Raw genomic sequence first — 14,584 nt, 5'->3', positions numbered from 1 at the left:
ACCATTTGTTGACGAGACACTTCCTTCCCATTGAATGGACTCAGCACCCTTGTTGAAAATCGGTTGACCATAGATGTGTGAATGTATTTCTGGGCTCTCAATTCTATTCCATTGGTCTGAATGACTATAATTATACCCGTACCAGGTTGTTCTGATTACAGTGGCTTTTTAGTATGTTTTGAAACCAGGGAGTATGAATCGTCCTACTTAATTCTTCAAGATTGCTTTAGCTATTGCAGAGTTCCTTGGCCCTCCATATAAATTTAAGTATTAGCTTTTCTCTTTCTGTGGAAAAAAAAAAAAAAAAAAAAAAACTGGTGTTTTTTAATAAAAAATCTTGAGGATGAACAACTGTTATTTATAGCTGTAATATTAGAGTTGCTATAAGCTCTGTGAACATAGTTGTTTTTGTCTGTTTTATTCTCTGCTAAATCTCCACTACCTAGAATAGTGTTTGGCACATAGTAATTACTTGATAAGTTACTTGTTTAATAGATATGTTAAGTTGTACAGATGAGTGATGTTATTTTTTTTTTTTTTGCTTTCTAGGTGCAGATGATAATTTCATCGCCTGGATTAAAAGGTGTCAAGAAGCTCAAAATGGTAAGTATGACATGCTTCCCATGGTCCTTCAGTTTAAAAAGAAAACTTTTGAAATTTTTTCATTTAAACAAATTTGTATTTAGCTTTTTATATATAATTTAAGTAGTACATGTTCCCATAGGTAGGGATTCCTAAAGGTGTGCTAATTTTTGCCTGGTTTATGCTGTTGAAGGAGGGATTTGAATGGATTTGCTTTGCAATAGTATCAAGGAATTAAAAAAAAAAAAAAAACCCATTGCCATCGAGTCAGTTCTGACTCGTAGCAACCCTCTAGGACAGAGAACTGCTCCCATAGGGTTTCCAAGGAGCAACTGGTGGATTCGAACTGCCAAGCGTTAGTAGCCTGAGTTCTTAACCAAATGCACCACCAGGGCAGCTGCAAACCAAAAGGTTGGCAGTTCAGATCCACCAGCCGCTCCTTGGAAATCCCATGGGGCAGTTCTGTTCTGTCCTCTAGGGTTGCTATGGGTCAGAATCAACTTGGCAGTGATGGTATTATCAAGGTATTAAAGGTAAGAAATTACTTAAAGAGTCTAAAATGATTCTGGGATGCAAAATTAAACTCCTTTCCTTTATTAGAAATATAAGGATTGAATTGCTTTATCAGTATGTATCATAGAAATCATGTATATAACTTTGGCTATAAATGTGTTGCTATCTGAAAATGTTCTCTTTTTATGTTTTTAATAGGATCAGAATCTGAAGTGGTAAGTCCAGATTTTATTCTTGTTGTTTTTGCTTCATTAGGTTTAGATTTCAAGTGCTGAGTATATCTGAGACAGGACTTAGAATAAGCCATCTCTCAGTTAAATATTAAGCAGTCCCATTTAAATATCTCTTCTTTTGTGGCTGAAATAAAATTGTTTTCTGGTGAAATAAATTATAGAAGATTATAGTCATGAAAATTACTGGGCAGTTTTAATGAATTTAGTGTGGAGCTCAGGTTGGTTTGGAATGTTTTAATATGGTCGGGATGATTATTTGTTTTCTGTTTTAGAAAATCATCACATTTATTTAGGTTAGACAGCTGCTTCCTTGGAAGCACTTGTAGGGTCTTTTATGGTATACTGACAAAAAAGTTTAACTAAAATTGGGAAATGTTAATTTCTTTTTAATTCAGTATTTTGTTTATTTTTTAACGAAGATTTTCATGTCTTTTCAGTTATTAAAAATTATGGTAGTGTTGAGGGAAATTGATTTTTCTTTTTTTTTCTGAATCAACTTCGGTAGGTTTATGCGGGCGGGCATGCCTTGGAGATACTTGCAGGTTCGGTTCCAAACCAGTGCAATAAAACAAATAATAAAGCTAGACACACAAGGTTTCTGGTTTTCCAGTGTATATAAAAGTTATATTTACATTATAGTCTCTCAGGTGCGTAATAGCATTGTGTCTACAAAAACAACGTATATACCTTAATTTAAAAATACCTTATTGCTAAAAAGCGCTATCATCTGAGCCAAAATATGATCCAGAGACATGGAGTGAGCACATGCTGTTAGAAAAATGGTGCCTATAGACTTGCTTAACACAGACTTGCAACAGACTGTCAGTTTGTAAAAAACGCAGTATCTGCAAAGCACAATAAAGCGAAGTGCAATAAAATGATGTAGTCCTATATATAAAATGCATAGTTGACCATGGCCAATGCTTTTTTAATCATGATCTTCTACATACTTAGTCAAATAAAATGGAGCCATGGGCCATCCTGACTTTTCCCTATGGGCAATTACTTTACTTTTTTGAATTTCTTTCTTCATTTCTAAAGGAGGATTAACATCTCTATCTTCTAGAATTACATTGTGACATTGAAAAAGTCATTTACTCCCTGAACTTCCTTCATGCGTAAACTGGGACTAATAGAGCTAGTGTTCTTCAGGCAGGTGGTTCAGAGCATCTGGTAAGACATGTATATAAGTAGTGACGAGGATATTGAACATTGCCAAAAGCGAGTCCTGTCCATCTGTCCCCATGTCTTCACACTCCTTGGGGTGAGGGTCAGGTTAGGGAGTAGAGAATGGATTGGAGGAAATACTTAAAAGTTGTTTTCCATCTCTGCCTGCCAGCACTTTTGTCCAAGTTTTACAATATTTGTGTTTGGGGATAGGCCTGAAAACCACAGAATGGCATTTGGTTAACAAAAGACTTTGTCAAATATAGCAGACAGCTGTTTAGCGTCAGTACATTTCGTTACTCCTGAAGTTCAGTCTAGTTTTATCCCGGTACCAGGATGAACTAGAATAATCAGTTCTAGTCAGCATCTTTTCAGGTATGTTTCAGTCCTTGGTGATGTTGTCAGCTGTTGTCTAGTCAGCCGCCTACTCACGGCGACGCCACGTACAATGGAATGAAGCGCTGCCTGCCCATTCCAACACCATCCCGGTATCAGTTGCGGATTGGACTGTTTTGATCCGTAGAGTTTTCATTAGCTGATTTTTGGAAATATATCACAAGACCTTTCTTCCTAGCCTGTCTTAATCTGGAAGTTCTACTGAAACCTGTTAAGCTTCATAGCAACACACAGGCCTCCACTTGCAGACGGGTGGTGCGCTTATGAGGTGCTTTGGCTGGGAATCAAACCTGGGTCTCCCGCATGGAAAAGAATGCTACCACTGACCACCATTGCCCTCTCAATCTTTATTATTGTTATTGTTGCCTTGAGTTGATTCAGACTCTTGCCAACCCCATGTGTGCAGAATAGAACTGATCATAGGGCTTTCAAAGCTGCCACCTTTTAGAAGCAGACCACTAGGCCTGTATTCTGAGGCATCTCTGGGAGAGTTTGAACCGCCGACCTTTCAGCTAGTAGTCGAGCAGTTAACCATTTGTGCCCCCCAGGTACTCCTCAGTTTTTATTACTCAGTAATAAAAAACTGAGGGGTACTGAATAGTTGTGAGTTAAACTCACTTCTCTATAGCAGTTTTACTTATTTCCTTGTCTCAAACCCCGTCTCTTCCTTATTTAGGGACAACCTAGCGGTCTCCTAACCCTGGACAATTCCCTTAGATTTACAGCCTTAACTGGCATGCATCTAGCTCAGAAAAGTACGGATTGGTCAAGAGTCGTGTGTTTTTGATGCGCATTAGATAATGTTTATTGCAGAGGGACTGTAAATAGAGTAGGATGTTATCAGGAAGGCACTAAGAAAATATTTCTTTATATGTTTTCAAAGTTGTGTTTGATGTTACGGTTAAGCCTGAATGTTATATTATCCTATAATCTTAAAATGGGTTTTTTAATGTTACTGTTATTTTCAGTTTAGGGAGTTAACTAAATCTTAAACTGCACATTTTACATGGTGACCTTTTCTAATCATGCCTTTGAGTGTTTTTGGTTTTTTTATGTCCTTTGATTTGAGAAGAAAAATTTTCTTTGAAATTAAAAGTAATAAAAATTATGACAATGTTGAATTTTCTCATTTTTTTCATAAAGGGTAGTACTCTTTTAATAGTTACGGATACCGTGCTTTGTCCTTGAAAGAAGTTTTCATGTAGTTACTGCATACCGAAGTAACTTGTTATTTTTAGCTGCTGCCATAAAAAAACCCACCCAGTGCATAAAAAAAAATTAGGGCTGGGTAAATTAATAATACATGTATTTTAATATACATTTATGAAACTAACTTGTGAAAATCTTTCTCATTCAACTTGCCCAAATCAGTCTGTATCCCAGCGGGCTCATCAGTCAAAAATCAAGTAAGTATTTCTTTTTCATAAAACCATACATGATAGATACCTGTATCTAATGGGGAAAAAGAAAAACAGAACCCTATAGTTTAATATTATATTAAGCAAGTGTTTATTCTCAGGTTACATTCAAATCTCGTCTCAACTTTAAAGTCATTTCACCTGGTTCCAGTTTATGTCACCTTTTCCGTGTATTAAAGAAAGCCTCTCGCAGTTAAAGCTGATGTTATTACTTAGGTAGATAAGTTAGTAGGAAGCTTAACAGAATTGTAATTTGCCATGCCTTTTATAGTTTGAGTACATTTTTTTAGAAACATTCTGTGTGAGTTGAAAGTGATTATTGCTGAGAGCAGTGGCTGTCATAATGGAGCAAATACCTGATTTAATGAATAGCCATGTATCCAAATTGTATTCTTAGGACTCTTAAAAAAAAAAAAAGAAACGTAAGGCATTGAGCTGGAGATTTGCATCTTTACTGAATTTTCAAAGGAAGACTGAGACTCTTTAATTTCTTTAATCAAGGTGATTTTTGATGTAATCACCTAAAATGACTTGGATGTGTTAAAGCAGTTTATTCAGTTTGGTTCTGGGGAGATACAGGATGGCATTGAAATACACAACAGACAAGGCAATTTTGACCTGCATGGTGGTGGCACCAGAGGAGGGCATATAATTATCAATAATAATTACGGTGTTCAGAGCATAAAATAATTCAATGTTTGTTTAATAAATACGCTTTGTACTAGGTATGGTGTTTGGCCTGCAGGATAGTTTATAGCCCTGCCCTTGTGGACCTTATAGTCTAGTCTAATTTGAAAGTGAGAATCCTGTATGTTTTTAAAGCTTTCAATGAGAAAGGTACTCAATTAGAATCTGTAGGCACTCTAGTCTTCGTATCTACCTTTAGGTTGCAGGAAGGTATTGTATTTAATGTTGTGCCTGCATAGCAAGTTAAACTTCAGATTATCTAGTGTTTTAGCTTTAACTCATTTGTTTTCTGCTATTTATGCTTGGGCTGTTTGTGCCCAGCTTTAGTTAAAGGAGCTTGGGAGTGTGAGTCAGGCTGATCTGGGTGCAGTGCAGTACTGCCACTGATTGACTATGGGACTTTGCTTTACCTTTCTAAGTTTGTTTCCTCATCTGTGAAATGGGGATAGACGTGTTTACCTTGTCTTCATATTAGGTTGAAATGAGAATATAAAACTTTACTGATAGTGTATAATAACTGTTAACTGTAGAATAAATTTTAACTTCAATATTAGCTTCAGCAGAACAGCATTAAAGATATAAGAAGCTCAGACAGTCGTGTAAGTATTTAAATCTGCCGGGAAGGTTTGGGAAATCATCTGCCTTACTGCTTTCTCACATTAGCACAGGTCATAGAAAATTTTTCTGTGAATCAACAGTTGATTTGCTGTTTTGTTCCTCAGAGTGGAGCTCTTGTTTATCAGACTGTAGTTTTTATCTTGACAAAATGTTAAAGGAGCAGCTTTAAGAAAATTAATTCTGTTTTAAGTTTCTGTTTTTTTTTAATAGGTATGACTGGTATCAAACAGAATCTCAAGTAATCATTACACTTATGATTAAGAATGTTCAGAAGAATGATGTAAATGTGGAATTTTCAGAAAAAGAGGTCAGTTAGTCTTTGAACTATTTTTTTTAATGTTAAGATTAAATACTATTATTTGCAAATAATAGTATATTACAGGATAATCTATAAAATTTATAACGGGTTAATCTATAAGAAAATATGCCTTTTCTTCTTGAGATTATGTGGAAATGCTAAGGAAAATCTGAAGCATTGCTTTTCATTTTGAAACATTTTAAGTTTTGAGATAAGAATATAGTGTGGGTATAGCTAGATGTCATTATTTTCTTTTTAGATTTGGAATTCAAAGCAGAGCTTGATTGGCATTAATGAGATATGTGACTTCGTTGTACGTGTGTGGTATACTCCATGAAAAGGCTGCTCTTTGTTTTGTGTTGAATGCCTGTCTTACAATTCATTAACCATTTTAAATGCATATAACTTTTAATAACTATTAGCATTTAGCAGAAAATCTTATGATAGATACTCAGGTTAGTTTGTAGTAGAACGATTTGTTGCCACATGAATAATTGTTATACATGGCATTATTTTGTTCTTTTGTATTGAGTTTCCTTGAGATTTAAATATGTGTTTTATGAAATATTTTTTCTCCTATCGTTATATTATGAGAATCCATGTGAAGGGATACCAAATGGAAAAGAGAATTTTTTTTTTTTTTTTTTAGCTTCTCTTTTTAAATCTGGTGTTCTATGTAAAATATTTAAAGTATCTGCAACAGCACTGAAAGCCCATAATTACATTAAGTTTTAAGTATTTATTGTATAAATTTATAAAATATGATGCTAATTTTGTGTTCATTAATTGTCTGTATGGGTGGAGCCCTGGTGGTGGAGTGGTTAAGCGTTCGGCTGCTAACCAGAAGGGTTGGTAGTTTGAATCCACCATCTGCGCCTTGGAAATCCTGTGGAGCAGTTCTGCTCTGTCCTACAGGGTCACTATGAGTTAGAATTTGCTCGATGTTAATGAGTTTTTTGTTTTTTTTTTAAGTTGTCTGCTTTGGTGAAACTTCCTTCTGGAGAGGATTACAATTTGAAACTGAGACTTCTTCATCCTATAATACCAGAACAGAGCACATTTAAAGTACTTTCCACAAAGGTAAGATGTTTGAAAAGAGTTGTTTCTAGTAATACTTTAACACTGATGAACTAACACCTGTGTGATTATAAGCTTAAAAGTGTGGATCATTTCAGCTGTGTATCTTTAAATACATAAGAGGTAAATAAGAACAATAATTTTTTTGTTTTTTTTTTTTAATTGTGATAAATACATAGGTAACATTTGCCATTTCAGCTGTCTTTGTATATACAGTTCAGTGACATTGTTAGGTTCATAATGTTAGCAATGATTTTTTGGTATTAGGGTTTTTTCCCCCCAAAAAATTCCACGATAGTGGAGTGTGAAAATTCACTTAGCTTGAGTGTTGTTTGTGTACTAATTAAGATTAATGCTTCTCAGAAGATGCTTTTAAAAAGATAGATATAATAATGTGCTTCCCTTTAAGATTTGATACTGTTTCTTCTCATGAACTGGTCAGGTTTGATCTGTTTTGATACACAAATAACTTTTCTCACCCTTACTCATATAGTTGAAAAGACAAACTACTAGAAAGATATATCTGCCTTTTTTTATTAAGCTGAATTTTACGTTACTTTATTATGAGGGAATAATGAATAAATTGCAATTTCAGTAGCTATATGGTTTACAGATCCTTTATATTTTCAAAAGGAAGGAAAAATATAGAATAGAATTAAAATGCAGGGAATATTTTAAATATCAGTCTAAATACATAGGTGGTAGTATAATTTACTGGGAAAAATAATGAATTGGGAAAAAAAAAATCTTCTAGTTCTTTGCCCTTTGAGTTTAGACTAGTGACAAAATGATTGTAGCCCTACATTTTTAGCATATGTTAAGAGGAGGGGTATGGGCTAAATGAGCTCTGAAATCCTTTTCAGCTGTAAAATTGTGTGGTATATGATAAATGAGTTAATGGGAATGAACAACACAGGTAGACTTTTTCTATTACTACACCTTGTTTATACACATTTCTTGCAACATATTATGCTGTTGACTATTGAATTTAATTTGAAGGACATGTGAATTTTCCTGTTAGGGAATAGGATCAGGGTTGGTCTGTGTCACAGGGAATGAATGGTAACTGAGCCTGCAGAAAAGAAGAGACAGCAAAGTCAAGAAGCAATAGTTTTTTTTTTTTTTTTTTTTTTGCATTTAGTTGAAAGGATCTTCCCTTTTTTTCCTGAGATGACAAAAAATAACTACTTATTTATGAGGCAGAGGTGTCAAACAGTTGTTTGTGAGAGTTGAGAGTGAGAAAAGGGGTGAAGTCTCAGCAAGATTTTAGTCTGTCACTGGCCCCTGTCCGCATAGTATAGAATTTGTTTAATTGAAAGAATTTTGGGTAATCAGGTGCAAAACTAGGTAGATTTGGGAGGGAGATGGTTCTGAAAATTATGAGTTTGGTATTTTTGTGTGTATTTCTATCAAGAGGTTGATAATGCATGTTCATTTGAAGTAATTTAAATGTGAGCTGTTTTCTGAGAATAGGTGGTGAATGACTTGTGAATTTGTGCTATTTAACCACCCCATCTACTTTTGGAAGTATAGTATGTGTGGTAAATGCACAAATTTCTGTGGCTTTGAATTGTGAATATAACTAAGCCCTATGTCGTATCTTGATTATTTATTCTTCTAACCGTATTAGTGCTTGTTGCTTCTAACCAGCTGCTACCCCTTCACTGTTCACACATTGCTTTTTTTGTGCCCCCTCCCCCTTTTTGTAAATGCTTCATAACCATTTTTCTTCCTTGTATGATGGTTGTTTATATATACGTTTTATTTCCCTTGCTTTTCTGTAAGTCCTTTGAGGAAAATAATTGTCTTACCCCAGTTAGGGCTGTTAGATGAAATACAGGATGCCTAGTTAACTTTGTATTTCAGGTAATAAAAGTATGTTCCTTGCTGTATTTTGACTTGATAAATTTGGCAACCCTAGCCTACTGCTTTGTACATAAACCAAAACCAAACTCATTGCAGCCAAGTCAATTCTGACTCATAGCGACACTATAGGACAAGAGTAGAACTGCCCCATATGGTGTCCAGGGAGCATCTGGTGGATTCGAACTGCCGACCTTTTGGTTAGCAGTTGTAGCTCTTGATCACTACACCATCAGGGTTTCTGCTTTGTACATAATGGGTTCTTAATAATTATAAACGAATGAGTCTAAATTACATTCTGAAATTAGTCCTATGAAATTGGCAGGGAAAGTATTTTCATTCTTAATTTTTTTTTTTAATAATTTTTATTGTGCTTTAAGTGACAGTTCACAAATCAAGTCAGCCTCTCACATATAAACTTAAAGACACCTTACTACGTACTCCCACTTACTCTCCCCCTAATGAGTCAGCCCGCTCCTTCCTTCCAGTCTCTCCTTTTGTGACCGTTTTGCCAGTTTCTAACCCCCTCTACCCTCCCATCTCCCCTCCAGGCAGGTAATGCCAGCATAGTCTCAAGTGTCCACCTGATGGAAGTAGCTCACTCCTCATCAGCATCTCTCTCCAACCCATTGTCCAGTCCAGTCCATGTTTGATGAGTTGGCTTCGGTAATGGTTCTTGTCCTGGGTCAACAGAATGTTTGGGGACCATGACCGCTGGGATTCTTCTAGTGTTAGTCAGACCATTAAGTCTGGTCTTTTTATGAGAATTTGGGGTCTGCATCCCACTGTTCTGCTCCCTCAGGGGTTCTCTGTTGTGTTCCCTGTCAGGGCAGTCATCGGTTGTAGCCGGGCACCATCTAGTTCTTCTGGTCTCAGGATGATGTAGTCTCTGGTTCGTGTAGCCGTTTCTGTCTCTTGGGCTCATAATTACCTTGTGAGCTTGGTGTTCTTCATTCTCCTTTGATGCAGGTGGATTGAGACTCATTGATGCATCTTAGATGGCCGCTTGCTAGTGTTTAAGACCCCAGACGCCTCACTTCAAAGTGGGATGTAGAATGTTTTCTTAATAGAATTTATTTTGCCAATTGACTTAGATGTCCCCTGTCATTCTTAATTTTATAGGTGAAAAACAAACTGAGGTTCATAAACTTTAAATGCCCTCCCCAAGTTCACATAGGTACTAAATTGCTCAACCTGTCCCAGAAGGAATACTATGACTTCTGATTGCCAACCAAAGCTAGTGCTTCTTTGTTTAGTTTTTTCTGAGTTCTGGATTGAAGAATGGAGTGTTGAGTTGTATTCTAAAAGATTTTAAAAAGGATGATTTATTTTTCTTGTCCTGAAACCATTAAACTGTGCTTTATGGGAAACAAATTGTGAAATAATTTTTCTTAGTATCTTAATGATGAAATCTTTGAACCGTTTCCTTTTTTATACAGCAGAGGGAGACAGTGTTAAAATATTGAAAATCCCCGGGTTCCTGGGGCTTATTTAGTGATGATACTGAGAAGGAGAAGTGCTGAAATAATTTGGCTTTCATATGTATTCAGATGTCTTAAATCCTTTATGTGAATTGAGAGGATGCATTTTGCTTAGGAGAATCTGCCTAAAATGAAAGATTGTATAAAATTTGTGTGGTTTTTAAAAGGTCTATTTCTTTGCTTTTGAGAATTCTATTTTCTTTCCCACCTTCAAGGTTGAATGAGTAGCGCGTAACAAGGTATTGGTTAAGTGTTAATAATTTGAGTGAAAATATAATTTGCAATGAAAACAGGAAGAGTTAAAACCCTTAAGTTAATGATATAGCATTTAACTACATATTTAACAATTTAATATCTAATGTGCGTTTTTTAAGCTAGAATTCATATTTTTTTAGTATCTTCGATACCAGCTTTCACGTCTGCCTACTAACCCATTTTCTTTATGAAGAAACTGTAATATTTTTTTCTTTGGTTCCATCTTGTTAATTTCATGACATCACTCTCTAAAAGCTAGGCTGTGAAATACTCATTTTAAAGATTAATATTCATTCATTCCATTTAAATAAAAATCAGAATTCTCAAAATCCTATGGAGTAAATTTGCTTTTGTGGAAATGTTCTTGTATTCCTATTGTTAGTCAAAGTAATTTTTCTGTATTATACCAATGTAAAATGTGAAGGCTTTTAACTGGAATGACTGGAAAGTAAAATCATCTATCTTTACTTACAGACTGAATAGCCCCCAGGTCCCCTGTTTACCACTTAAAATTTAAGATGTTTTAGAGTGAATTCTTGTCATTAATATATACAGATAGAATAATCTCAGTGATGATGTAGTGGAGTAGGGGTGTCTGGGCATGATGCTACTGTGGGTTTTTTATTTGTTTTTTGATTTTGATACAGTGGTGATGGTAATGGTGATGTTTTTTGTTTTTTTTTTTTAATTAGTTATGGCATCAATCGCTTGTGGATAGTGGCATGTCGTCTTGCCATTTTTTTCTATTCATAAATCTTCAAAATAAAATAATTTTACCACACATACTATTCTGCAGCTGCATTTTTAAACTCAGTTATGTATTATAGATGTTTTTCCATGCCCTGAAATATTCAGTGGCAAAGGATTCCATCATATGCACGTACTACAGCTTTTTTATCTAGTCTCATATTGTTTGACCTGTGGAGAGAGTTATATAGTAGCTGTCACTTTTTGACTTTTTAATTGTGTGTCACGCATGGTGCTGTGTATTATCTCATGCAGTCCTCACAATCACTCTTGTAAAGATATTTTTTACTCCCATTTTACAGGTTTAGAAACTGAGCACAGAGATGTTAAGTAATTTGCCTAAGTTTTTAGCTAATTATAATGATGGCGAAGATATTAATAATAGCATTCACTTGTTTGGTTATTTGCCAGACACAGTGCTGTAATCTTTTCATGGTGTTACGTTGTTAGTTACCTTCGAGTTGGCTCTGACTCCTGGTGACCTTATGTGTAACGGAATGAAATGTTGCCCAGCTCTACACCATCTTCATGATCGTTAGTGTGTTTGAGTCCGTTGTTGTGGCTCTTTTGTTAGTCCATGTCATTGAGGGTTTCCCTGGTTTTTTTTTTTTTTTGCCCTCTGCTTTCCAAATGTGTTATCTTTTCCTAGCAATTGGTCTTTCCTGATGACATGTCCAAAGTAAGTAAGTTGAAGTCTCTCCATCCTCACTTCTAAGAAACATTCTGGTTGTATTTCTCCTAAGACTGATTTGTTCCTTCTTCTGCCAGTCCACAGTGTATTCAGTATGCTTTGCCAACACCACAGTTCGGATCCATCAGTACTTCTGTTTTCCTTTTTCATTGTCCAACTTTTACACACATACGAGGCTATGAAAAGACGTTGGCTTGGGTGAGATGCACCTTGGTCATCAAAGTGACATCTTTGCTTTATAAAACGTTATAGAGATCTTTTGCAGCAAATTTGCTGGATACACTATGTCATTTGATACATGGTTTCATTTAATCCTCACAAGAACCCTAATAAGCTTTATGTTATCCTCATTGTATGGGAGGAATTGAGGCCTAGTGAGATTTTCAGTGCTCGTGGTCATACATCAGCAAGAGGCACTTATTTGTGATTCTTCTTATTCTAGTTGTGCAACAGATTGTTTTTTTATCTAGTTCTCCACTCCTACTTATTTCTGAAGAAATAAGTATTAAGCTTCTTGCTGAAAAATAACTTCTAGCAAGTTATTTCATCTCCCTCAGCCTTGGCTCCCTCCTCTAAGACATGGATGCCAATTTGCTTTTATGGGGTTGTTATATTAAGGGAAATGATAGATGTGAAGCACTTAGCACACGGGGTATAGAATAAGTGCTCAATAAATTAATGCTGTGATTATGTTTTTTTTTTTATTCTGATTATATAGATTTTTATTCAGGCTATAAAAACAGTAAATGCATATTATTAAATTTGAAGAAGTGTAAGGAACTTGAGAAGATAATCACTCACTCTCATCACCGATGACATCTTGGCATACTTGTTCCTAGGCAGCTAGTTATTTCCTAGTATGTACTTTGGTCTGTCATTACATATGACACATACTGGAATTTTTTGTTCATGGGAATGTTTCTTATCATCCTGTAGAAGAGAACAGAGACTGTGTCCTTCAGTACTAGCACAGAGCCTGGCTCAGAGTACCAGTTACCAGTTACAGCTGAGTCAGTTCTGACTCATGGCAACTCCGTGTGTGTGTGAGTAGTACTCTGCTCTGTAGAGTTTTCATTGGCTGATTTTTTGGAAGTAGATTGCCAGGATTTCTTCTAAGGCACTGTTGGGTGGACTCAAACCTCAACCTTTCAGTTAGCTGCTAAGAGCGTTAACCGTGTGTACCACCCAGGGACTCCGTCTCAGAGTTCGCACTCAGTACGATATTTGAACTGAGCTGTTAGCATTCTAGAGGATACTTTTTAGTTCTTCCGTTTATCGCATCCATCTTTTACATTTTAAAAAATGATTATAAAATGAGTGTAAAAACAAAGAAGGTAGATATATTAGTCTGTTTGGTGGGTTATTCAGGAAAACCAAACTATTATTGGGTAAAGGGTTTGATACGCAGTTAAGTATTCAAAGAACTGGGTAAGGGAACCCCAGGAAGGCTTTATTTTTGAAGGTCAGGGGAGCAGTGGTTTGATGTGTCTACAGCCTTGAAAATAGATGGTTCTAAAAAAATTGCCAGAAAAAAAAAGTTTGCCGGCAAACTGCCACCATTCCCTAGTCTCTGGGAAAGATCCCTTCACTGTTAGTCTGTAGCAGAAAGTGGGAGAGCTTGCTAACCCCTTCCTGCAAAGGCCACAGTTGACACCAGTACTGCTTGGGCATAATGACTTCTCCCTTCTTTCCAAATCCAGTGAATTCCTTTCATTGAAAAATGCTAAGAAACTCTGCCATGCAGAGGAGACCCTTAGAGGTGGATGATATTATGAAGTATTTTGACATAAGTGAAATTAGAATGGCTTATTAGTGATTGCAATAAACACACCTGGAACTGGACTGGTGGTAATTTTAGACATATTTGCCAGAATCATCAAGACTTAAAACTTTGTTTTTAGAAGCATTGAAAGTGAAGTAGGTATAAAAAAGAGTTCAAGAAAATTTGTCTCCTCTTCCTCCTTTCCACCTTTTTAAAACAGCTTAAATGGTTCTTTACATGCAGCTATTTTAATGAATGGATTAAGTGTAATTTCCACCTTTTTAAAACAGCTTAAATGGTTCTTTACATGCAGCTATTTTAATGAATGGATTAAGTATAATTTCAGAATGTCTGTTGAAACTGGTTGTTTCTAAGAACCTTGATTTTGGCTTCATAAAGGCCTCTGTTCATAGTAGTGCACAGTTCATCAGGTTATAGTGGCTGTGAGTAGATCCAAGTGCTGGACTGTGCTGCTCTTCAAGTAGAACAGGGAACTTTTTTATAGACAGTACATCGTACAAGAACATGAGGTGAAACAGCATGTGGCTGAGTTTAGTAAGGATAGTGGTGGTTTGCACACTGCTTTCCAGGCCTTCATTTCCAGATAAGTTGAAAAGTAAGAGAGCAAAAGCAGTTTTAAGTTTTGGGATAATAATAGCCCTTTCGGTAACTGTAACTCTGTCATTGCCAGCTATTGGATTTGTTTCTCCTTTTGATAAATATCCCAGCAGTGACAGCTTAAGGTAACCAGAGTACCCTCACTTAATATTGTAGACGAGAAAATATTGGTGGCACT

At 35.8% G+C, this 14,584-nt stretch overlaps 1 protein-coding gene across 3 annotated transcripts in view; it reads left to right on the top strand.

Moving 5' to 3' along the window:
- SUGT1 (SGT1 homolog, MIS12 kinetochore complex assembly cochaperone) overlaps positions 1–14,584 on the top strand; it is a 66,211-nt gene that overhangs the window by 20,507 nt on the left and 31,120 nt on the right. For all 3 annotated transcript variants that reach the window (XM_064270062.1, XM_010592572.3, XM_064270063.1), the window contains 5 exons: positions 550–603; positions 1,294–1,310; positions 4,263–4,297; positions 5,825–5,921; positions 6,885–6,992. In XM_064270062.1, coding sequence (XP_064126132.1) covers positions 550–603; positions 1,294–1,310; positions 4,263–4,297; positions 5,825–5,921; positions 6,885–6,992 — 311 coding nt within the window. The remainder of the gene's footprint in view (positions 1–549; positions 604–1,293; positions 1,311–4,262; positions 4,298–5,824; positions 5,922–6,884; positions 6,993–14,584) is intronic.

This window comes from Loxodonta africana, chromosome 17 (genome assembly GCF_030014295.1).
Source record: "Loxodonta africana isolate mLoxAfr1 chromosome 17, mLoxAfr1.hap2, whole genome shotgun sequence".
Classification (NCBI taxonomy): domain Eukaryota; kingdom Metazoa; phylum Chordata; class Mammalia; order Proboscidea; family Elephantidae; genus Loxodonta; species Loxodonta africana.
The sequence above is the reverse complement of the archived record's forward strand: the minus strand, read 5'-3'. Positions and strand labels throughout refer to the sequence as shown.